The following is a 26,040-nucleotide window of genomic DNA, read 5'->3' as shown; positions in this document are numbered from 1 at the left end:
TAACTTTAGGGGGCTTAATTAAAAGAGCAAACCCCTGAGATGTCTGCTCTCACATGCATTCAAATTCCTATGCTACTGGGATTGTTTCTTTGTCCTTGTGTTTTCCATAAAAGCACCACATGGCAGGTTTTGTGATTTTTGTCTATTCTTATCCTTATTCCTTTTGTTTTTATTTAAGGGGGGATGTTTACTCTGATTATAAAATTAATGTACAGTCACTATAAAGGATTTGGAAAATATAAAAACATATAATAAAGAAGAAAATAAAAGGTAGTCCTATAACTGAAAGATAACCGCAGTAACATTTCTTCCCAGTATTTTTCTTTTCTTTAAATTATATTTAATTATACAAATAATGCATAAATATATCCTTCTTGAAAAAAACAAAGCCTTTCCCCTTCCCAACTCCAATACTATTGTCGGCTCCAGAGGTGAGGACTGTTATTAAGGTGATGTGTGTCCCTTCAGACCTTTTTCTCTTTTTCTTCTCTAAATACATTTATAGAAAAGACATAGCACTTTCCCTCCCTATGTGTTTTATGAAAAAAGGTATCAAACTGTGGATCTATACTTTCTTACTTTTGTTCAGTGGTATATCTTGGAGATATTCTTATGCCCAAACATACAGCACGATCTCCTACTGCTTCTTGCCTAGTATTCATAGTTTGGGAGTGCCTTTTTTAGTAATTGCCTTGTTGATGGGAATTTATATTGTTTCACATACCCCCTCTTTTTTTGCTGTTATATCGTTATGCACATATGTGACTGTTTTTCAAGGGGAGATAATTGAGAGGTAGAGCTGCTGGGTCCTAGTATTTACATTTAAATTTTTAATAGATATAGTGTAATTGGAAGGGTATCCAAAGGGCTTAACCAACTTTATTTACATATAAGACACCCAAGACAAAGTGATACCGAAAGGTTGACAATAAAAAGCTGGAACAAAGGTATATGTAGTCAGATGCAAACAAAAAGAAATCAGGAGTCATGATCTCAATATTGGAAAAAGTTGAATTATGAGCAAAAAGGGTCAGACAAATAATGGCACATTATCGTGCTACGTGGTACAATTCACAACGAATATATGAAATTTCTGAATCTTTGCACCAAGTCAAGCAGTACCAGTGTTCATTCAGCAAGAATACAAGTGCTACAAGGTGATAGAGAATTATAGTAGTAATAGGAGGCTCTAGCTCACCTCTCTCGAGCCAGGATAGAGTAGAAATTAGGGTAGAAATTAGACGAGACTAGAAATGCGTAATTAAAATGATGAATAAAGTAGAACTAATTGATACATATTGAATTTCAAGCTCAGAAGATAGAGAATATACCTTCCTTTTAAATACCCATTGGATGTTCATAAAATTGAGTATTCACAAAAACCTTGATAAATTCCCTGAAGTAGAAATAATATAGAAAAGGATGATGGTGAAAATGTGTAATGGCTGGTATAAGAAGGACAACCTTCCAGTCTGCATGGACCCAGTTCTGAATGGACATTGGTCCACCCCACTGGTGTACACCCGTGAATGCCAGCCTGGAATACAGTCGGGTTGTCTGAGCACAGTGCAATAAAACAGACATCGTAACAAATTCTGAGGACAGAGAACCGCAAAAACAACTAAGCCCTTAAAACAACTCAGGTCAAAGAGGAAATCCAAGCCAAATATGAAGAAGACTACATAAGGATCTATGGGACGGCCAAGGAAGGGCTAAGAGGAAAAGCGTAGGCATAAATAAATAAATTCAGTCTTCTTTCAGTTTTCATATTGTTTTTCTTATCCTTGTAATCCTCTCATGCCACTGCTGTGCATTTCTTCTCATTTCAAGCTACCTCAGAGCGTCTTGAAGGAATGGATTTCTGTGGTATACTCCATATGGCAACTCTGTTTTTAGTTTTTTTTTTTTTTGAAGGAACCTTGATACTACTGAGTATTTTCCATAGTGACTGTACCAATTTACATTCCCATCAACAGATAGGAGGGTTCCCTTTTCTCCACACCCTCTCCAACCTTTTGTTATTTGTAGGCTTTTTGATGATGACCATTCTGACCGATGTGAAGTGGTACCTCATTGTAGTTTTGATTTGCATTTCTCTAATAGTTAGCAGTGTGGAGCATCTTTCCATGTGCCTATTGGCCATCTGTATGTCTTCTTGGGAGAAATGTCTGTTTAGGTCTTCTGCCCATTTTTTGATTGGGTTGTTTATTTTTTTGTCATTGAGTTGTAGGAGCTGTTTGTATATTTTGGAAATTAAGCCCTTGTCGGTCACATTGCAAATATTTTCTCCCAGTCCATAGGTTGTCTTTCATTTTGTTTATGGTTTCCTTTCCTGTGTAAAAGCTTATAAGTTTAGGTCCCATTTGTTTATTTTTGCTTAAGAAAACATTGGTATAGCAACAGAAAAAAAAAAAAAAAGAAAACATTGGTATGATTTATGTCAGTGTGGTATATTCCAGAGCCCAGCTCAACACAGAGGTATCCCTGGGGCTCAGTCAGGGTTCTTTGGAGAAGCAGAACCAGTAGGATGTATATGTATGTATATGTGTGTATGTGTGTGTGTGTGTATATATATATATATATGTGTGTGTGTGTGTGTGTGTGTATATATATATATGTGTGTATATATATATATATATATATATATATGACAAGGAATTGGCTTGAGTAATAATGGAGTCTGAGAATTCCCAAGATCTGCAGTAGACCAGCTGGAGGCCCAGGAGAGCTGAAGGTGTAAATTCCAGTCTGAGTCTGAATCCAAAGGCAGGGGAAGATTGATGTCCCAGCTCAAAAACATGCAGAAAGAACAGATTCTCCCTTACTCAGGCTTTTTGTTCTACACAGGCCTTCAGTGGATTGGATGAGGCCCACCCACATTGGGGAGGGCAATCTGCTTTATTCAGTCTACTGATTCAGATGTTAATCTCATCCAGAAAATCCTCACAGACACAACCAGAATAATGTTTAAACCAAATATCTGGACACCCTGTGGCCCAGTCAAGTTGTCACATAAAATTAACCATCACAGCTACATATGTGACATATGAGAATTCCTGAACAAATGGAAAAAAGATGATTTTATTTGGAAAGCTCAACAGTTAAGAGATGTTAATTCTCTTTAAGTTTATTTATAAAGTTAACATGCTCCCAATAAAAATACCAACAGGAATTTTTGGAATTTGATGAGCTGATTCTAAATTTCATATGGTAAAATGAACACGTAAGAATAGCCAAGGAGGAATATTTTTAAAAAGAAGCCCTGTCAGGTACTAAAATATATCAATGGGCTCAGGGCTGTCTTTCGAGCCCTGCTGCCAGTATTCTTCACCTGCTCTGACCCCTCAGAAGGCCTCACTGCCTTCTCTCTGATCCTTGATCACACAGGGCATACTCCTGCCACAGGACCTTTGCTCGGACTTTTGGCTATTTGAAAGATGTGGGTTGCTCCTGTTTCAGTACCTCTTGCCTATTTAATTTCTATTTAATCGTCACTTCTTTAGGGAAATCTTTCCTTCCACCTCCCTAATTTTAAGTCCCTTTCCTTTGTTGTCTGTTTCTTTCTTTGCTTGAATTTATTTCAGTTTGTAATTACACAATCACCAGCGTGGTTGTTTGATAAATGCTCTTTTTCTTATTAGACTGTAAGCTCAGTGCCTGACCCAGGATAGGCTTTTCGTAAACACTTGCTGATGAATGATCTCGAGTCTGCTGGACTCTGAAAGGTGATTAGATCCTAACACCTGTCTTCTAAACTCAGTAATCAAGAGTCCTCCTCACGTAGGCCCTGCTCCAGTGTCAAAGGTAATAATATCTTAATATGTGGTTTCTTTCGCCCATGAGCATGTGAAGATGCTAATGCTTTTGGTGGTGTCCTGCATTACACTGTAACCTCCTCAGATAAAGGCCCACTTCTGAACTGTCTCAGGGGCTCTTAATATTATAACCAAGGGACACAATACTTTTTCATAAGAAAGCGATATAAAATTATAGTATGACTCCGTCATGTCCTAAAAAATCATGTTAGTCAATGAAAGAAATAATCATAGCCATTAAGAAACTTATTTCCCTAAGGAATTTTAGAAAATGGTCCATACGTGCTGTAGCTCAGACCTCTTGTAGGTGACCTAGGTCCTCACATGGCTTATTCTGGAAAATATTGCTGGAGTGTTTAGGGTAGAAAAGTTCCTTCTGAATGCTGGGTGAGGCTGAACAGGATGTGGTTCTCTTAACAGATGCAGTTAATTGTTTTATGCTTTCTCCCCAGGAGTACATGCCTTCCATCTTCTTGCATATGTTGTAATTGACAAACACTGGCTGTTACTAAGTGCGCTGAAGGTTTTGTTTAGCATTTTGTGGATTGAAACACACTAGTCATGACAACGCTTGTTGTGAAGTTCAGGGCTTTAAGATGACTTTGCATTCATGAGTATTTCCAAACAGTAGTCTTTGGCAGTTCAGTAGCCGGGCAGAATCATAAACAGGTTTTACTGGTGTGTTCCCCGAGGACACTAGATATTCCAGGGAAACCCTCCTTTATGTGACCTCTTTCATATTCCTTCAAAAATGAATGGCTTTCTTGTATGTCTTTCATAAAGACCCCAGGCCCTGGAAACTTCATAGAGGTGGGTATCTGTCCAAACTCTGGAATAATTCTTTCAGAAAGCGGGTGTTATGGCATGAATAGGACAGAAACAGAACCAGAGGTTACGTACTGACCCACAGCCCAAACCCATCAAATCTGCTCTGCAGATGTGTTTATTGGGATCATATGGTGTTTTTTTTTAAATTTAAATTAATTACCCAGAGGGAAAAACTGGGAATTTTTACTTCAAAAAGCCCAAATATAGGACTTGTCTTGAAAAATTAGAGTAATGAGGCCATGCTGGGATCCATATTTCTGCCTTGGCAGCCATCAGTGGAGCTGAGAGTTGTTCCCGTCTGGATGGAGGACTCCAGGCATGACCACTATCTCTGGCCTCAGGCATTCATCTGAGTAACCTTCAAAACCCCAAGATAGGGCTTTCCTGGTGGCGCAGTGGTTAAGAGTCTGCCTGCCAATGCAGGGGACACGGGTTCGAGCCCTGATCCGGGAACATCCCACATGCCGTGGAGCAACTAAGTCCGTGCGCCACAACTACTGAGCTTGCGCTCTGCAATAGGAGAAGCCACCGCAATGAGAAGCCCACTCACCGCAACCAAGAGTAGCCCCCGCTCACCGCAACTAGAGAAAGCCGGCGTGCAGCAACAAAGACCCAATGCAGCCAAAAATAAATAAATAAATAAACAAAACCAAAAACCCAAGATAGGCTATGAGATTGAGAATAAATGGCATAGTGGATAATTATGAAGGAGACAGACTTCTATACTTGAATCACAGGGTCTCTGTGATAAACACATGAAACACTTATTCAACAGACCAGAGATGAGTTGATAATCTTTGTAATCTGGAAATAGAAGAACAATAAAAACTGCCACCTGTTAGCCATCTCTTCTGGTGGTTCTTTGTCGATGCTATCTGTTCTGGTCAGAGGTCAAATAACATTGGAGTTGGGCGGAAGGAAACTCTGTAAAGTGTCAAAGGCCAAATCTTTTTTTTTTAAAAAATATTTTATTTTATTTATGTATTTATTTTTGACTGTGCCAGGTCTCTGTTGTGGCATGCGGGATCTTTGTTGCAGCATGCAGGATCTAGTTCCCTGACCAGGGATCGAACCCCGGCCCCCTACATTGGGAGTGTGGAGTCTTACCCACTGGACCACCAGGGAAGTCCCCCAAGGGGACATACTAACTCTTAAAAGTCAAACTCCACTACCGTCCTGGGGGAGCCTATCATTCGTTCCTGGGCTGCCTCCTGCTTCCCTTAAAATTTTGAGAAGGAGAATGAAATAATCTGAACCAAACACATCTCTGGGCAGCCTTTCCAACATATTTGGACTACAAAGAATGCTTCTGTACTTAATCTTGCTTTGCACAGCTGCATGGAAAAGATTGTTTAACTCTCCTTTGTATATTTTGTCTTTTGGGGAACCCTATCAGGAAACTTATAATCATCTCTTGGAAGTCGCAGTTACTCGGGAGCAGTTAAACCACTATCGGAATGTGGCCGAGGCTGCCCGGAGTGAACTTGCAGCAACTCTGGTCAAATTTGAATCTGCTCAGTCTGAGGTGAGAGTCTGCGTCTTCATAACTCACAAGTGGCCTTGTTAGCTTCTTATGGAGTGAAGCAGAGTATAGAGGTGATTAGAAATAGGACAAAGGGAAACAGTTTTAAACTTTTTGGCAAAGTTTACGCTTATTCTCTTATGGTGCCCCTACCCTCTAGCTGCGGAGAACTCCCGAAAGGCTGTGCATTTGCCGTGCTGCAAAGCAGGGTGACGTGGGCAGGATTCTGCATCTCAGGGGAGCTCTACATCCTCGAGAGCACCTGGGGACACCTGGGGACTTCGGGTTTGGGCTGTGTGGGCTTTGGATGGCTGGAAGCATCCCTGGGCGTAGCTGCCTTTAATGTGGATTGCTTGCAATCTGAAGCTCTGGGGGTGGAAATCTGAATCCCTTTCTTGTGGTTCTGATTGTCTGGGGGAAAGTCTAGGAAGATGATTGGGATCCATTTACCCTCTGGCCTGGATCAGGTCTATTGTGGAGTTTCTGGGAGATTCTCTCTAGACTCACTGCGCTTATAGCCTGATGGCCCCAAGGAATCCTAGGCTTGCCTGTGAGGTAACTAGCAGTCTCACTAGGCTGCCAGGATCCCACTGAAAGATGAGAGAGAGTGTGTGTGTGTGTGTGTGTGTGTGTGTGTGTGTGTGTGTGTGTATGCATGCATACTTACATTTCCAAAAAAACAGATGCATTCATAAAGTTTCCTAATGGGAGTGGATCTGGTAGCTTAATAAGGCACATACTGTGTTCAGCATTTTGATGCCACAGAATTCATAAAAGTTAAAACGTTTCCTTTGTGTAAATCCTATAATGATTTTTCCTTTTCTCCTATATTTTTTCCAGAAATCCGAGTATTATTTTTCTTTATCAGCCACAGTAAGGGTCCATAAGGCCAGGGGGAGAAATGCGGTGATATATCGCATAGTCTGTATCGACTCGGGAAACAGCTATGGCCATGAAATTACAAACAGCCTACCTTGCAGCTTCCTTGTTTCATCGTGAGCAGCAATAGCAGTAATACAGATTTAGAAAATGAATTCTCATTGCAAAATATTTTATTGCTTTTTGCAAAATACACCACCCATGTCTCTTGAGTGAGACTCAATTACCACAAGACATTGCTCAATTGTTTTTTGAAAAAGACAGACTATGAAGTCCACTATTTAGGCATAATTTCCCAGCTGGTAATATGGAAACAAATATGAAGAAAAAAAAAGTAAAGTCGGATGAAGTCATGAATAAAAGATTGAAATTTTAAGTTATGACTTTGGGTTTTTTTCAAGGTACTTCCAACTTATCCATTGACATCTTTTCCCTCTTTTTACTTCTTTTCCATGTTAGCTTCGAAAACTGCGATCCAAGATGCTTTCCAAAGAAGTTTCCTGTCAAGAGTTGAAAGCTGAAATGGAGAACTACGGAGAAAACAATGCCAGAGAATCGTCTCTCCTCACCTCTTTGAGAGACAGAGTTCAGGAGCTAGAAGAAGAATCAGTGGCACTCTCCACTTCTAAAGTTAGAACTAAAAATCACAGCTCAGTCTGCAGTCAAGGAGAACCAGGAGTTAAAGAAGAAAGTTGTAGAACTGGACGAGAAATTGCAGTGAGGATATTTCAATATACTTCTCAGTGGAGCTAGGGTTAAAAATACTAATTTCTTTTTTTTTAAACTTTAAAAAATAAATTTATTAATTTATTTATGGCTGCGTTGGGTCTTTGCTGGCTGTGCAGGCTTTCTCTAGTTCCGGTGAGGGGGGCTACTCTTTGTTGCTGTGCGCAGGCTTCTCATTTCCGTGACTTCTCTTGTTGCCGAACAGGGCTCTAGGTGCATGGGCTTCAGTAGTTGTGGCAGGCAGGCTCAGTAGTTGTGGCTCATGGGCTCTGGAGTTCAGGCTCAGTAGTTGTGGTGCATGGGCTTAGTTGCTTTGCGGCATGTGGAGTCTTCCCAGACTAGGGCTCGAACCCGTGTCCCCTGCATTTTTGAAAAAAAAAAAAAATCATTGACCTCACGTATCTTTGGACTCTTGAAAATTTTTTCCAAGCTCATTTCTAAATGTCACCAAGAATCTTAACAAACATGGCGTTGTCCTAAGCATGTTTATGCCCTATTGATTAAGGTTGCAAATTCTTAGATATATACAATTTGGAAGATTTCCTCTAAGTAGAGGTTTAAGTGGAGGTGGTGGAATAGTGCACAGGGGGAAGGGTTTATTCAGAAGCTAGTTATAAAAATACCCCGGAAACCCAGAACACCCCAGACCACCCTGAACACTCCTCATTAGGGTTTATTGCCAGTTTATGCAGAGAGCTCAGGAAATCTAGGTTTTCTACCCTTAGTTCTGACAAAAGGTGATTATTGAGATAAAATTGGGAGCTACCTGTTCTTAAGATACACTTTAAAAATTCTGTGTATAATAACTTAAATCACTTTACTAATAAGATACTTGATACTTGTTTTACTTATTTCATCTTATAAAGATAAAAATAAAAACCCAATGCTTCCAGTTCCTATCCTCTTTCTCTCCTTCCATGTACTGCCAAACTCCTGGAACATGTTTATATGTACTCACTGTACCAGTTTCTCTCCTTTCTCAGATCTACTCCATTGAAGCCACTCATTAAGGTGACCAGTGACCGTGCATTGCAAATTCAATGATCAGTCCTATCTTACTTGACCTTCCAGTTTGAGCCAACAGTTGGCTTTTCTCCCTGAACCACTTTCTTGTTTTAGCTTCCAGGACACTGTGCGTGCCTGCATTTTTTTTTTTTTTTTTTTTTTAGTATGCGGACCTCTCACTGTTGTGGCCTCTCCCGTTGCGGAGCACAGTCTCTGGATGCGCAGGCTCAGCGGCCACGACTCACGGGCGCAGCCGCTCCGTGGCACGTGGGATCTTCCCGGACCGGGGCACGAACCCGTGTCCCCCGCATCGGCAGGCGGACTCTCAACCACTGCGCCACCAGGGAAGCCCCATGCTTTTGATCTTACCTTTCTAGCCTCTCTGTCACAGTCTCTTGCTTTGTCCTCCTCATCTCCTTGACTTCCAAGTACTGGAGTGCCCCAGGGCTCACTCAGTCCTTGACTCTCTTCTCCTTTCTATCTAAATTCACTCTCATCCAGTCTCATGACTTAAAGTATGATCTACATGCTCGTGACCCCCCACGAGCATGTAGTTTCTAGATCTAGCCTGGACCTCTTCCCAGCGCTCAAGACCCACATATCTTTTTTTTTTTTTTTTTTTTTTTTTTAAGACCCACATATCTTACGACTTACTGGGCATCTCCATGCGGATGTCTAACAGGCATCTCAAACGGAACATGTCCAGAATACCTCCTGGTGTTTCCACAAAATCCTCCTGTGCTTTTCCTAATCTTGTTTAATGGTAATTCCATTCTTCTAGTTGATCAGGGCCAAAATCTTGGATCATCCTTGTTTCTCTTTCCTCGATCCTTCAGTAAATCTATCATCTATCTCTGCCGTCCAGATAAATCTAAATTTTGACAACTTCCCATTGCCACTAACCTGATCTTAGCGACTACATCTAAAATTTCACCCCACTCCTCCCGAATGTTTCTTACTCCCTTTCCTGCTTAATTGTTTTTGTCTCCAGCCCTTTTATAATATACTATACATTTTACATACATTTATGTTTTGATTATTGTCCGTCTTCCCAACTAGAATGTAAGCCCCATGAGGGATGTTTATCTGTTTTGTTTACTACTGTACCTTTAGCACCTTTAAGCATAGTAAGTAGCATAGTAAGTGCCCAATAAATATTTATTAAACAAATGAGTAATAAAATGATATATATTCATTATAAGAAAGTTTTTAAAGATATAATAAAGTGCCCCCCAAAATTAAAATTACTCACAACCTTATGATTCCAGAAATGCTATAGTTAACATTTTGTTGAATAGATCTTCAGACAGTTGTACATAAACGGTATCATGTAGTGAACTATTTTTCCTGAATAATATGTTGTAAATACTTAAAAAGTCTTTCATTGTATCATTTTTAATGGCCAGTGATATTCCATTGCCTGTTAATATGATAATTTACTTAACAGGTTCTTTTTGCTCTTAACTTTAGGCACTTAGGTTAGTTCCATTAAAAAAATGATTATAAACTAAGATGCAGTGAGTACCCATGTGCATTCATATTTTCACACTTATGTGATTATGTCTTTATGATAGATGCCTGGGACTTTGTTGGGTTAAAGTGAAATGCAAATAGAAGTGGAAATAATTGAGAAACTCCTGGAACAGAGAAGTAAGACTGAAATCTTAGCGTAAATATATAGAATCAAATACATAAGTAAATCAGAGCCATAGCATTAACTATGACTTAAATGAGTGAGAGAGACTGAATAAATATTACCTTTCATATGCTGAAAATAAGAACTTAGAGATATATTGATGTTGGTCTTTTATTGTTGTACATTTTTTCTAAATAGAAATATGATATGCTTTTGAGTATATGCAATTACATGCTTTGTTAATCTTTGAATAGCGTGAAAGAATTGCAGGAAACACTCAACATGGTAAAAAGGGAAAGCAATAATCATGTTTATTATCTAGGGTACTAAAAAATGATGCCAAATTATTGAAATGATCCTAATTTGCCTTTAAAATATGTCTGTTTTTTATGATCTCTTAGTTTTTAACATTTAAAGAATTAGAAATAGACTATGCTATTTTAGCAAACCTATCTGAGATTTGAAATAAAATATTCACAGCAGAGCATAAATTGACTGATTTTCCTTGATTGGCCCATTCCAATATTCTTTAAAAATCCTGGATGTGCAAAAACTAATAGTGATCTTTGCTGATGATTGAACACCTCTCTTTTCCAGGGGTGGGCACATCCCCTGCTTCTGATGTATTTTTAATTATAGTTATGCTTGGCCATGAGCCAGGGAAAGCTCTAAGTAACTCTTATGGATCATTGTGTAGTGACCAAAGCATGGTCTCTAGACCCAACGTAGCATCACTCTCTTTCTTTCCCACGAAGCAGCAACAGAGACTCACGGCTGAGTGGATCCATGTGTGATCTAGAGAACCACCTTCCACTTCTGCAGATCCTAAAATGTCAGGAACAGGAGGCAGATAATCTGTCTCCCTTGCTAAGATGCCCTAAAGATCTCCCTACATTTCTGCAGAGTGTACGTGCCCCGGAGTTGTTTCCACTTTTCTCCCTCTTTAACTGGGCTTGCAAGATGATATCGTGCTCTGTGTCTGGGAAACTGTGTTGTGTTGAAATGATTATTGGTTATTTCCCGACAGAGAGCTTGAGTTCTGAACTTTGATGAATGTTACCTTCTTTGGTGTTAAAACTTGACTTATTTGTTATTTGCCCGACAGAAGATGTTTAAAGGAAAACAAGGAGAATAAGGATCAAGTCTCACAGAATTGCAGGGAACATGAGGAATTTCTGGCTTAACTTCATGACTGCTTAGATCCAGGGAAGAAGAATGAAAAGGTATCAGATGAAGATTTAATTCTAAAGGTATTTGTATGAAGATTAAAAAGACTATACATTCAGTGGTCATTCTGAAGTGTGCCATAAAGGAAGAGCTGTGGTTGAGTCTGGGGGTGCAGGAGAACAGGGCAGGAGCCCTAGTACAGCATTAATTGACTGCGTGACCTGGGAAAAACCGTATCACCTCTCTGAGCCTCAATTCCAAGATCCTTTCTAGCATTATTTGAGATTAATTATTCTCCAGAAGGAATTGATTGTTTTGTCTAAAATGTATTTAGCTTGTCAAATACAACGAATTACTCATTTTAATGATTTGTTTTAGGAAGATTTTTGTTTGTTTTAGTTACAGATAGAAACACATACACACTCACAACCGAAACCAAAACCAGCTGTGTGTCATTTTGGGGATACTTTTTGAGCATAAGGTTAAGATTATCTCTAAAGTACTTTTTGATTTTACACTAAAGCCAAATAAATAAAAATCCTACTTTAATGGTAGGTTGCCATTGAGATGGAAATTAATTATATCACTACCTGGACTGTAGTGATTCATTAGAGAGCGTGAAGCTATTTGAATGGACACCATATCTTTGCTCATTTATAAACCTTTCATATCCTTGCTTCCTGATAGATTTCCATGCAGCCATTCTTTTTTTTTAAAAATATTTATTTATTTATTTAAATGGAAGTCTAGTTGATTTACACTGTTGTGTTAGTTTCAGGTGTACAGCAAAGTGGTTCACATACACATGATTCAGTAATATATATATATGTATTATATATAGATAGTCTTTTTCAGATTCTTTTCCCTTATAAGTTATTATAAATGTTTGAGTATAGCTCCCTGTGCTATGAAGTAGGTTCTTGTTGGTTGTCTATTTTATATATAGTAGTGTGTATATGTTAGGCTCAGACTCCTAAGTTATCCCTCCCCCCCTTCCCCCTTTGGTTACCATAAGTTTGTTCTCTATGTCTGTGGGTCTATTTCTATTTTGTACATAAGTTCATTTGGATAATTTTTGTTTAGATTCCACTTATAAGCGATAGCCTATGATATTTTTCTTTCTCTGTCTGGCTTACGTCACTTAGTATCATAATCTCTAAGTCCATCCATGTTGCTGCAAATGACATTACTTCATTCTTTTCTATGGCTGAGTATTATTCCATTGTGTATATATACTGCATCTTCTTTATCCATTCATCTGTTGATGGACATTTAGGTTGCTTCCATGTCTTGGCTATTGTAAACAGCACTGCAGTGACCACTGGGGATGCAGCCATTGTTTTTTAAATACATGGACTCCTGTATTTTTTTAAAATTAATTAATTAATTTATTTTTGGCTGTGTTGGGTCTTTGTTTCTGTGCGAGGGCTTTCTCTAGTTGTGGCAAGCGGGGGCCACCCTTCATCGCGGTGCGCGGGTCTCACTATTGTGGCCTCTCTTGTTGTGGAGCACAGGCTCCAGACACGCAGGCTCAGTAGTTGTGGCTCACGGGCCTAGTTGCTCCGCGGCATGTGAAATCTTCCCAGACCAGGGCTTGAACCCGTGTCCCCTGCATTGGCAGGCAGATTCTCAACCACTGCGCCACCAGGGAAGCCCGATGCAGCCATTCTTAAAGGCCTCCCCTCAGTGGGTTATTAGTAAGCCTCCCACGTGAACTCTGTGAGAGCTGCGAAATAGAACACTTTGCTTCAGGAAGTTCCACCTCACTCATGGGTTTTGGTTGCTCAGGCCTGGGCTCTGTCTGATACCCTCAAGGTGCTGGATTCAGCTCCCCCCGTAACATGTGACCAGGAGCCTGGCGATAAAAGTCCACTTCACATTGTAGTTGGGGGGTTATCTTTAAAGCCAAGTGGTGGGGAAAAGAAAAGGAAATTAAGAAGCTCCTTCTTTCAGGTACCCTTTCCCTCATCAGAGACAATCTCCAGGTGCTAATCTGGGCGTTAATACTGTATTAATCTTGCCTTTTTATATTCTGTACTTCGAATGCTTTGACATCTGGGGCCTTGCTGACCCAGGAAAGACTGGGTCCCAGGATTAGCCAATTCCTAGTAAATGAGTCTCCTGGGTGCACAGCTTTCATAAGCAAACCAACCAATACACAGCCCATACCCCAGCCACTTCCTCTATCAGGCTTTTATACTCTGGCCACTATCCAACTGATCACCCCCGGGTCAGGTGGCAGACAACTAGAGATGGCTCCTACCCTCCAGAACCCACTGAAATTACTCAAACTAGCTTGCTTACCCTGCCTCACCCATTCCTTCCTGTGGAAAACATGTTTTCCCCTGGCTCTCTCTGTCTCCTGACCAGCCCTGGTGCTCCCTGGGCGGCCCTGCATGGCACGGTGTGCCCCTTCCTCTCAGAAACTGTGAGTAACACAGTTTCAGTGTCTCCTGATCCGTTGGCCTCACCATACCTGAATGATGATATAACCTATATTTTTAAACAGATCCTGAGACCCTAGAGTTTTAACATCCCAATCACCTGAGGAGGTCCCTGTCTTAAAAAAAAAAAAAACCAACAATCTCCCTGGCCAAGAGCAAAAAGGCTACTGTCTTGAACACTCACTAGGTGTTACCCTGAGAAGGTGAACAAAACCACTGCAATTTCAAAGCCATTCCCTTACTTTTAAGGCCCTTATAACCACATGTACACACACACTCTAAGGAAACAGTAGAAAAGAAGGGATTCCTTATTTGGCATTCATTCATCCATTTCCCATACGTTTAGTGAGTGATTACAGTATGCTGGACACTGTTCTGGGTGCTGGGATACAGCAGTGAATGAGACAAGACTGAGTCTGTGCCCTCCTAGGGCTTCCATTGTTGTGGTTAAAGATGCTGAGGAAATAAACAAATATCCAGTATTATCCCATGTAGTAAAAGGTGCAAAGAAGAAAAACAAATCAGGATATGGGGAAAGAGAATGAAGCAGGTTAGAGGCATGGGATGCTACTTTAGGTAGGCCGGCCGAGGAGTGCCCCTCTGAGATGGGACCTTGAAAAGGCTGTTGGAGAGGAAGTATACAAATATGAGGAAAAGCGTTCACGAGAGAGGGAATAGCACTGAGTCAGGAGCAGGGCACCATGTTGGCAAATTGCTGAGGCTAAAAGATATGTCACTTCCCCTGATTGTCCTAACACAAATGCTGACCCTGTCATGAGGAGTTTCGGGTCTTTTGACAGGCATCCTTGAGCTGTCTGCGTGGCTGTTTCCCAGGGGCCAAGGAGGCTGGTTGGTTTTATTTTCCCTCCTTATAAATCATACAAGTCTTATTCTCCCAGCCAACCACTCGAATACATTGTTTGAGCATGTTATTCAGGATTTTTCTATGCTTATATTAATAAGAAGGATTTTCTTTTTGAAAAAGAGAGTCCTGCTTTCTTCTCTGTATGTCCCCACCTTGTGCCAGGTAACGCCTTGCAGGCAGTTGGTGCCAGTGGATGTGGGCTGAATAGAACGCCTTGCTTCCTTGCCTGCCGTAACTGTAGGCACATCACCGCCCCTTGAGTATTTCGCAGCCAGGGGCTCGTTGATGCTTGTTCTGTCTGGAAGCTTTTGGCTGAACTCTCATCCTTGTTGCCTTGTGATTAATTTACCTTTTGATTTACCTTTTGATTAATTTTAATTTGACCACTGGGTCTGCACATAACAAGAGCATTTAGGGGCTGCCTTTGAAAAAGTTATCTTTTGAGTGGATGGAGGGATAGCTCTTTCCCTGTTGTCATGTGATAATGAGATCATTGGGGTTTATAGATCAGAATTGCTTAGAGTGGTATGAAATTATTAGTTTTTACGGGACAGCTGTAATTGCTTTCTCTTCAGCTTGGAGAGCTGTGCAAGGAAAACGCATTCGTGAAAGGACAAATCGTTACTCTTGAAGAGACTAAAAATGTCCATGAGATGGAGGCAAAAGCTAGCAGAGAAACAATCATGAGGCTGCTTCAGAAGTAAACAGAGAGCAGAAAGAAGCTGCCTCCTGCGTGGAAGAGAAAGAGAAGCTGAACCAGGTACAGTACGTGGAGCGTGTGTGTGCATCTGGGATCATGTTTATGAAGCAGAAATTGAAAACCAGATGTGGATGAGCACACTGGTGTTACTGACTGCAGTTTCAAAGGCTCCTCTCAGCAGGAGGTCTGGGGCACCATGGGAGTCAGTGACCTGATCTGGCCACAGGGATACAGTTTTTTTCTAATTAGAAAAAAGAAATACAGAACACTTAAAAGGAAAAAGTTTGTAGCTAATACGTCTTATTTGGTTAAACTGTAAGGATTACAAAAAATTTAAATTAATTTTTGAACAAATAGGTAATGCATTCACAAGATACAAAATTCTAAATGGACACAGGGGAATGTGATGAGAAGTTATCCCCCAATCCCTTCCCCCCAGCCACCGAGCTGGTCTCTCTAGAGGCAACCTGTTAACAATTGCTTATATACCTTTCTAGAAATATTCTACCTATATATATGCATATGTTTATTATTATTTATTTTTAACACAAATGGCAACATACTCTGCACCTCTATGTTTTTCTTTTTATTTAGTTTTTAAAAAATTGGTAAGACACTACACACTATTATACACAAGGCTGCTATGAATAATCTGTCAGTTCTCATATGTGAGACTATATCAGCAAGACAAAAATCCTAGAAGTAGACTTGCTGGGTCAAAGGATATGGGGTTTGTAATTTTGAGAGATATTGCCAAAGGGAAGTGACTCTTAATTCCAAACTTTTATTTATCCAATGAATTGCTTTACCTTTTAAATTAGCTGGAGCCTGTTTGAGCATGGGAATTAATACAGTATTTTTTAACACTATATAATCCTTTAATTATATTTAAAAAATTTTGTGTCAAGGAAACTAATCATGGGATTAATAATAACAATTAATTTCCAAAAGCAAAAGTGAGCTAGTGCAATCAGTTAATAAAATACGTAGGAGAAAGTTGAAGAGTAAAGGAGATGGAGTTTAAAATTAAGGAATGACTAATGCTGAAAAAGAGAGGCTCCATGAAGGGTGAAGGTTCAGTGGTGTCCCACAGGCTGTGACGGGGGTTCTGGAGTTGGCGGGATGCAGTAGAAGGAGCCATCTTTGTGGGATCATCTCTTAGGTCTTCCAGGTCTACAGTGACTTCACTGCCAAGCTGAGGTAATATGAGAAGTTGGAATATGAAAGTGATCCACAGTAATGATAATAGTTTCTATTTCCCCCCAGTTCTCTGTATCAAAAGCCCTTCTTACCACTGGATTTCTTCTTCTGTCACATTAACTTTGTGAAATGAGTAAAAATTTTACCCCTGTTATCAAGTCACTTCAATCATTTGAGCACCTTGTCTTAGTCTGCTTCGGCTATTATAATAAAATGCCATACACTGGGTGGCTTAAAAAACAGACATTTATTTCTCGTAGTTCTGGAGGCTGGGAGGTAATGACATTTAGTGACCTCATCTAAATGTAATTACCTCTCAGTGGTCCCATCTCCAGACACCATCACGTTGGATGCTAGGGCTTCAACATATGAATTTTGAGCGGACACAATTCAAATAACTCAATTATTTTTCTCCAAATTTTTCTTACAGAAATTTTCAAACATGTATAGACAGGAATACAATGAACATCCATTTATTAGCCACCCAAATGCAACAGTTGTTAGCATTTTGCTGTATTTGCTTTATTACTTTGTACACACACACACACACACACACACAAAATAGGTTTAGACATCGTATGTATTGTTTCTGACTACAGCAGCATATATATTCTAAGAATAAGGACATTACCGTACATAATCACAATACCATTATCACATCTACAAGTCAACAATAATGCCACAATATCATCCTTGGAGGTTATCAGACCCACACGTTTTTTGTACTTCTTAAGAGGTGGAATTTAATCCCCCTCCCCTTGTGGGCTGGATGAATTGACTCACTTCCAGTGAGTGGAATATGTCAGAAGTGGTGGGATCTCACTTATGAGATTGGGTTATGAAAACACTGTGGCTTTTGTTTTAGATACACTCTCTTGAATTCCCTTGCATCGCTGCTTTTGAGGAACACCAGCTGTCATGTGGTGGGGCCCTCAGGTAGCCAGTTGCCTGGCCCAGGTGCCCAGGAACCGAGGCCTATCAGCTACCATGTGAGTGAGCTTGGAAGTGAATTCCTCCTTCAGATGATCTTGAGGTGACAGTAGCCCTGGTCAACAGCTTGACTAGAACCTTCTGAGAGACCTTGAGTCAGAAACACCCAGCTAAGTCAGTCCCAGATTTCTGGCCCATAGTGCTGTGAGATAATAAATGTTTGTTGTGTTAAGCCACTAAGTTTGGGCTAATTTGTTACACAGCAATAGCTAATCAATAACCATCTAATATTGACATTCAAATTTCATCATTTTCTACAAGAATGTCTTTTATAGCTGTTTTCTTCCCCAAATTGGGGCTCAACCTAGGTTCATTCATTGCATTTATTTGTTATGTTTAGCCTTTTATAGTTTTTCAAAAAATATCATTGACTTATACAGAGTACAGAGCAGTGGTCTGATTGTTTCTTCAAGATGTTACTTAACTTGCTCATCTATGCCCTATACGCTTAAAGTTGGATCTAGGGGCTGTATTGGTTTCAGGTTAAACCTTTTTTAAAAATAATTAATTAATTAATTTATTTATTTTTGGCTGCGTTGGGCCTTCGTTGCTGCACATGGGCTTTCTCTAGCTGCGGCGAGCGGGGGCTACTCTTTGTTGTGGTGAGTGGGCTTCTCATCGCGGTGGCTTCTCTTGTTGCAGAGCACAGGCTCTAGGCACGCGGGCTTCAGTAGTTGTGGCTCATGGGCTCTAGAGCGCAGGCTCAGTAGTTGTGGCGCACGGGCTTAGTTGCTCTGTGGCATGTGGGATCTTCCCGGACCAGGGATTGAACCTGTGTCCCCTGCATTGGTAGGCGGATTCTTAACCACTGTGCCACCAGGGAAGTCCCCAGGTTAAACCTTTCTGGCAAGAATATTTCAAAGCTAAAGTTGTATACTTCATATTGCATTGCATTAGAAGCAGATAGTGTTAGATTTTTCTATTGTTGCTGAAACTAAGTTTGATTGCCCAGATCTTCAGTGTAAAGGTACATTTTTTTTCCTTCAGTTAAGTAAGGTATCTGTGGGGTGACCATTGGCAGGTTATTTCTGTTCTGCATCAAGTTGACCTAGTGATGTTATCATCCATCGATTCTTTTCTGGATTAACTTACATCAGGGGTGGCAAAGTGGTAATATTCTAATTTCATCCTTCCTTCTACTTATTAGTTGACATTCTTACATAAAGAAAAGCTTTTTGTTTTCTTACCTTTTATTTTCAATTCTATGGACACATGGATTTTTATTTATTGACACTTACTATATTATAATCAATTATTCTCCTTTTGGCTTTCCAATCCTCCATGTTTGGCCAGGACGAGTCCCTACAAGATGGTCTCTGTGACCTTATAACCTGACTCCTTTAGTCTTTCAATGCTTCCTTGCCTTTTGACAGAAGATGATATCTTAGGCTCACTTACAATTTTCAGACCACAGCACTAAAAGCAGCCTTCTCTATGGAGCTTTGGCTCCTTTTACTGGGGAATGGTGCTTAGAAACCAAGATTCAGGCTTTAGGTGTGCTCATTGCTATTGGGGTATCATTGCTTTCAGTGAGTGGACAGAGCTAGAAATACTTTTTTTAGTAATAAATTAATACTGGTATTTTTAATTAAAAGTAATATTCTAGAGTTAATTAGAATATTAATTTTAATTAAAATTAATTAATTTTAAAAATAAAAATTTAAAATTAATTAATTTATTAATAAATTAATATCTTTTAACTTTATATTAGTATCTTTTGGATATTACCAATAATATTTACTCATTTGATTTGTCTTACAATATACATAAAATTGTTTCAAAATTACACTTTCAATATGCCACCTATAAGTAAACCTTCTTAGTGAAGTTTAAGACTCTCAGACTTTTTATGTTAGTACTATCAGCAATCATTAGTATAATAGTCACCATTTATTAATCACTTGCCATTAACATAGTCATTTTGCTAAGTGCTCAGAGAGGTTATGTACTTTGCTCAAGTATGCACAGCTATTAACTGGCAAAGTGACTTGAACCCTGGTCATTATGTTGTTGTGCTTTTATCAGTAATCCCCTTTGCATGTATATTCACAGCTACTTCCTCCATACAAGTCTGGTGCCAAATACTATTTGTCAGTGGAACAATAAAAATAAGTAGCTATGCAAATTTCCTCAGTGAATGAATGATTTTAATTTGATTATAGATAGTAGTTATCAAATTATCAAGCCTTGAAAATTATGAAGAATGAGTTTGTCTATAAAAGTGCGTTTCTGGAGATGAGCAGTAGGAAATGACAATGTATTGCAAAAGCACATTAAAAATACAAAACTTATTCCTCTTTTATATGTGTCTTTACTTGTAAATGACTGATGATGCAATGTTGTTCAGACTTGTGAAACACATTCACTTTGGGATCAAGTTCCTGCCAAAATAATACAAATTATTAAAAAAATATGGGCAGTTAAAAACTTGAGGTCTTTAATAAAGTGCTCATTCATGGGATTATGACTTCAAAGATTTACTACTGAAAAACACTGTCAAGTGGTTTTACTGACACATTAATGGTCTCAGGAAGAGTTTTCATAATGCTTTCTAAAGCTCTGTTTTTGAGGTTGGAAACTTACTTTATTAATAAAGTCCAGAATGACTGCAGAGGTAGAAGTATCCACGGGGCTGAGGTGCTGTTTCTACCAAACTCAGCTTTTCTTATTATCTTAATGATTTTTTTTAAGTTACTTTATGAAAATTCCCAAATAAAAATCCAGGTGATTTATTATACATATGGATTATATATTATTTGACAATCTTTAATAGTTTAAATTGCAGTACGTTTTAAAAACTTTTATAGATTGGCACCTTTTGTTGTTGTTGTTGTCGTCTCGAAATAATCTAATGCTGAGAAAAGTAGTCATTTTATCTACATTAGCCACACACGTTTCCTATAGACCAGACGTTTCAATCAGTGAATCAGAAATTAAACTTACATAATGGATTTAAAACAGCTTATTTTCCGTCACACTTCACATTTTCCTTAATTCTAGTGGCCAGAATTGAAGCTAGGAGAAAGAATATTGGTTTTGGAGTCAGCAGGCTTGGTTTGGAAGGATGTCCCTTCTGCTTTCTTGGTTTGTTGTCTACAGCAGAGTGTGTAAGAGGGGAGAGGATAAGAGAGACACACTGAGCAGGGTGGCTCAGAGGCGAGGCTCTTGGGTTTTTAATATAGGCTCCAGAATCATTTGGCTGTGTGATCTGAGGCATATGACTTTACCTCTTTGAACTTCAGTTTCTTGTATGTAAAATGGGAAAATAATTTAAGGATCTACCTCTTACAGTTATCGTTAGGATTGAATGATGTAATCTACATATGGTACTCAAGACAAGCCCAGCACATAATTGATGCTCAGTGTTTTAATTTCCTTTTCCTAGTTATTTACTTTTATCTAGGGATTAAAATAAATGTATGGTTATTTTAAGAGTACAGACATATGGAAAGAGTTCCTGGAAATGAGAAATTATCAGACAGGATAAATTACTAAAGAAGTTAAAGTTCTCTTTAAAATCATAGAATCACAATGTTGGAAGTGACCCTAAGGTCTTTTAGAATCTAGATCATCAAACTCTCTATTTGAAATAAGAATCATCTCTAAAATGTCCCTGTCTAGCTAGTACCCAGCCTTCCCTTGAACTCCTCCAGAGGCAGGGAACTCACCGGAGGTCCACTTCCTCTGTGCAGTCTTAATTGTTTGACAGTTCTTCACTGTAGCAAGTCAGGATCAAAATCCCTATAATTCACGTCCTCCTCCTGGTTCTCTCTTTTTTTCCAGTTTTATGGAGATACAATCGCTATACAGTACTGTATAATTTTAAGGTGTAGAGCCTAATGGTTTGACTTACATACGTCGTGAAATGATTACACAATAAGTTTAGTGAACATCCATCATCTCGTATAGATACAAAATTAAAGAAATAGAAATTTTTTTCCTTGTGATGAGAACTCTTAGGATTTACTCTCTTAACAACTGTCCCGTATAACATACGGCAGCGTTCATTATACTTATCATGTTGTACATCACATCCCTAGGATTTATTTGTCTTTTAAGTGGGAGTTTGTACCTTTTGACTGCCTTCATCCAATTCCCCCTTCCCCTACCTCCCACCCCTTGTAACCGATGAGTTTGTTTGTTTTTGAAGTATATTTGTCCTACAACACTATGTTCGTTCCTGTTATGCAACATAGTGATTTGATATTTCTGTACATTTCAAAATGATCATCATGGTAAGTCTATTTACTGTCAGTCACAATAAAAGGATATTACGTAATTATTGATTATATTCCCCAATGTACATTTCATACCCATGACTCACTTATTTTGCAGCTGGAAGTTTGTACATCTTAGTCTCCCTCACCTACTTCTTTCCTTCCCTCATCCCCCTACCCTCTGGCAACCACCTGTGTGTTCTCTGTATCTATGACTCCATTTCTGTTTTGTTATGTCCGTTCATTTGTTTTTTATTGCACATATAAATTGCACATATAAATGGAATCACACAGTGATTCTGTGTCTTTCTCTGTCTGACTTATTTCACTTAGCATAACACCCTCTAGGTCCATCCATGTTGTTGCAAATGGCAAGATTTCATTCTTTTTTTATAGCTGAGTTTATAGCTGAGTTATATATATATATAATGCTGCAAGGAACATAGGGGTGCATATATCTTTTCTAATTAGTATTTTCATTTTCTTTGGATAAATATCCAGGAGTGGAATTGCTGGATGATATGGTTGTTCAGTTTTAATTTTTTTGAGGAATCTCCATATTGTTTTCCACAGAGGCTGCACCAATTTACATTCCACCAACTGTGAACAAGGGTTTCCTTTTCTCCACATCCTCACCAACACTTGCTATTTGTTTTCTTGTTGATAATAACTGTACTGACTGGTGAGAAGTAATCTCTCATTGTGGTTTTGATTTTCAGGAGTGATGTTGAGCATCTTTTCTTGGATCTTTGGTCATCTGTATGTCTATTTGGAAAAATGTCTATTCAGGCCCTCTGCCCATTTTTCAATCTAGTTGTTCTCTTTTTTTTTTTTTTTTTGCGGTACGCAGGCCTCTCAGTGCCGTGGCCTCTCCCGTTGCAGAGCACAGGCTCCGGACGCGCAGGCTCAGTGGCCATGGCTCACGAGCCCAGCCGCTCCGCGGCATGTGGGATCCTCCCGGACCAGGGCACGAACCCGCGTCCCCTGCATCGGCAGGCAGACTCCCAACCACTGTGCCACTGTGCCAAAAGGGAAGCCCTTTTTTTTTTTTTTTTCCTGATGTTGAGTTGTATCAGTTCTTCGTATATTTTGGCTTTTAACCTGTTAAAAGATTTATTGTTTGCAGATATCTTCTTCCATTCAATAGGCTGCCTTTTCATTTTGTTGATAGTTTCCTTTGCTGTGCAACAGCTTTTTAGTTTGATGTAGTCCCATTTGTTTATTTTTGATTTTGTTTCCCTTGCCTGAGGAGACAGGTCCAAAAAAATATTACTAAGACTGATGTCAAAGAGCACATAGCCTATGTTTTTTTTCTGGAAGTTTTATGGTTTCAGGTCTTACATTTAAGTTTTTAATCCATTTTGAATTCTTGTGTATGGTGTGAGGAAGTAGTCCAGTTTGACTCTTTTGCATGTAGCTGTCCAGTTTTTCCAACGCCATTTATTAAAGAGGCTGTCTTTTTCCCACAGTATATTTTTGCCTCATTTGTTGTAGATTAATTGCCCATATAAATGTGAGTTTATTTCTGGGATCTCTATTCCATTGATATACATGTCTGTTTTTGTGCCAGTACCACACAGTTTTGATTACTGTAGCTTTGTGTAATAGTTTGAAACCAGGGAGCATGAGGCCTCCAGCTTTTTCTTCTTTCTGAAGAAGGTTTTGACTATTTGAGGTCTTTTGTGTTTCCATACAAATTTTAGAATTATTTGTTCTAGTTCTGTGAAAAATAACATTGGTATTTTGATAGATATTGCATTGAATTTGTAGATTGCCTTGGGTAGTATGGTCATTTTAACAATATTAATTATTTCAGTCCATGAGCATGGTATATTTTTTTTATCTGTTTCTGTCATCTTTAGTTTCTTTCATCAGTGTCTTATAATCTTCTGAATACAGGTCTTTTACCTCCTTAGATTTATTTCTAGATATTCTGTTCTTTTCGATGTGATTGTAAATGGGATAGTTTTCTTGATTTCTCTTCCCAATAGTTCATTGTTAGTATATAGAAATGCAACAGATTTTTGCATATTAATTTTGTATCCTACAACTTTACTGAATTCATTGATGAGTTCCAGTAGTTTTTTGGTGGCATCTTTAGGATTTTCTGTGTATAGTATTATGTCATCTGCAAACATGACAGTTTTGCTTCTTCCTTCACAATTTGGATTCTTTTTATTTCTTTTGCTTGTCTGATTGTTGTGGCTAAGACTTCCAATACTATGTTGAGTAAAAGTGGCAAGAGTGGGCATCTTTATCTTGTTCCAGATCCTAGAGGAAATGCTTTCAGATTTTCACCATTGAGTATGATATTAGCTGTGGGCTTGTCATATATATGGCCTTTATTATGTTGAGGTATGTTCCCTCTATGCCCACTCTCTGGAGAGTTTTTTTTTTTTATTATCAGAAATGGATGTTGAATTCTGTCAAAATCTTTTTCTGCATCTACGAGATGATCATATGATTTTTATTTTTCAATATATTAATGTAGTATATAACACTGATGGATTTGGAGATGTTGAAACATCCTTGCATCCCTGGGATAAATCCCTCTTGATCATGGGTATGATCCTTTTAATGTATTGTTAAAATTGATTTGCCAATTTATTGTTGACGATTTTTGCATCTATGTTTATCAGTGGTATTAGCCTGTAATTTTCTTTTTAGTGATTCTTTGTCTGGTTTTGGTATCAGGATAATACATGGCCTTGTGGAATGAGTTTGGAAGTGTTCCTTCCTTTGCAATTTTTTGAAACAATTTGAGAAGGATAGGTGTTAGCTCTTCTCTAAATGTTTGGTAGAATTCACCTATGAAGCCATCTGATCCTGGAATTTTGTTTGTTGGAAGTTTTAAAATTACTGATTCAATTTTATTACTGATGTTTGGTCTGTTCATATTTTCTATTTCTTCCTGATTCAGTCTTGGAAGATTGTATGTTTCTAGGGATTGGTGCTGGCTGAGTGGCCCAGGGTGTCCCAGAGCTGGTGTTGGCTCCTTCGTGTGTGGGCTGGGTCCTGACATGGCAGGTTCCTGGGTTGCAGTGGTCCTGGGTCTGTTGTCTGCCTGCTTGTGGGTGGGGTTGGTTCCTGGGGTGGCTGACTGAGGGGCCCAAGGTATCTCAGAGCTGGTGTTGGCCTCTTAGTGGCTGTGGCCAAGTAATGTCAGCTGGCTGCTGGTCTTGGGGGTTCCAGGGCTAGTGCAGGTGCACAGGTGGGTGGAGCCTGGTCCTGGGCATTCTGGTGGGTGGGCTAGTGGATTTTGGGGTTCTAAGGAAGCCAGCCAGCCTACTAGTGGTGCTGTATCCCTTCCCAGCTAGCTACTTGGCCTGAGGCATCCCAGTACTGGTGCCAACAGGATGGTGGGTAGGTCTGGGTCCTGGCGCTCATAAGCTAGAGGAGCTCACTATTCTAAAATGGTGAGTAATTAAAATGAAAATAAACCCTAAACTAATATCTGCTCGTATTATAAAAGATTAAAAATGTTCATAAGACTCCAAAGTAAAATTAAAAATCATCTCTCCTTCCACTTCTAGCCTCAAACTCTTGTTTGAACCTCTGATATTACCATTAAGACTTTAAAACAATACATTTCTGTTCCTGATTCAACAACCTGATATAGTATTTTTAGATGTTCTGCTATGATATATGATGAATTTAATGCCTCCTACTTTTTACTCCCATCGTTCTGCATTCCAGTTTTTATTTTATTATTGTATTTACCTTGTCAAGGTTTGTAATATTTTCATTCTGTTCTGTAACTATAATTAAGTTTTCAATGCTTTGTCTTTAGGTTCATTCAACACATTTAAAGTAAATTAAAACAGAATTTAAAATAACATGACTGCATAAATATTTTTATTATGGGTCTAATCCTAGCACATGATGCAGAACTCATTCCATTTTGACAATGTCCCTCTTAAAATTTCAGCTGGGAACTGTCCATGGTCCTCCAGGCACAGTCTGACCAGTTCAGGGCAGAGCGTTTTGCAGTACTGAAGCGAAGCCCAGGAACACACTGGCCTCATGGACAGTTAAACTTATTGTTA

At 39.1% G+C, this 26,040-nt stretch overlaps 1 protein-coding gene across 1 annotated transcript in view; it reads left to right on the top strand.

Annotated features, from left to right (window-relative positions):
• CCDC170 (coiled-coil domain containing 170) overlaps positions 1-26,040 on the top strand; it is an 86,150-nt gene that overhangs the window by 26,714 nt on the left and 33,396 nt on the right. Inside the window, 6 exon segments of the mRNA XM_060030493.1 lie at positions 6,040-6,168; positions 7,504-7,683; positions 7,685-7,761; positions 11,517-11,661; positions 15,463-15,574; positions 15,577-15,647. Coding sequence (XP_059886476.1) covers positions 6,040-6,168; positions 7,504-7,683; positions 7,685-7,761; positions 11,517-11,661; positions 15,463-15,574; positions 15,577-15,647 — 714 coding nt within the window.

Source organism: Delphinus delphis, chromosome 14 (genome assembly GCF_949987515.2).
Source record: "Delphinus delphis chromosome 14, mDelDel1.2, whole genome shotgun sequence".
Lineage (NCBI taxonomy): Eukaryota > Metazoa > Chordata > Mammalia > Artiodactyla > Delphinidae > Delphinus > Delphinus delphis.
Note: the sequence above shows the minus strand (reverse complement) of the source record. Positions and strands in the feature narration are given on the sequence as shown.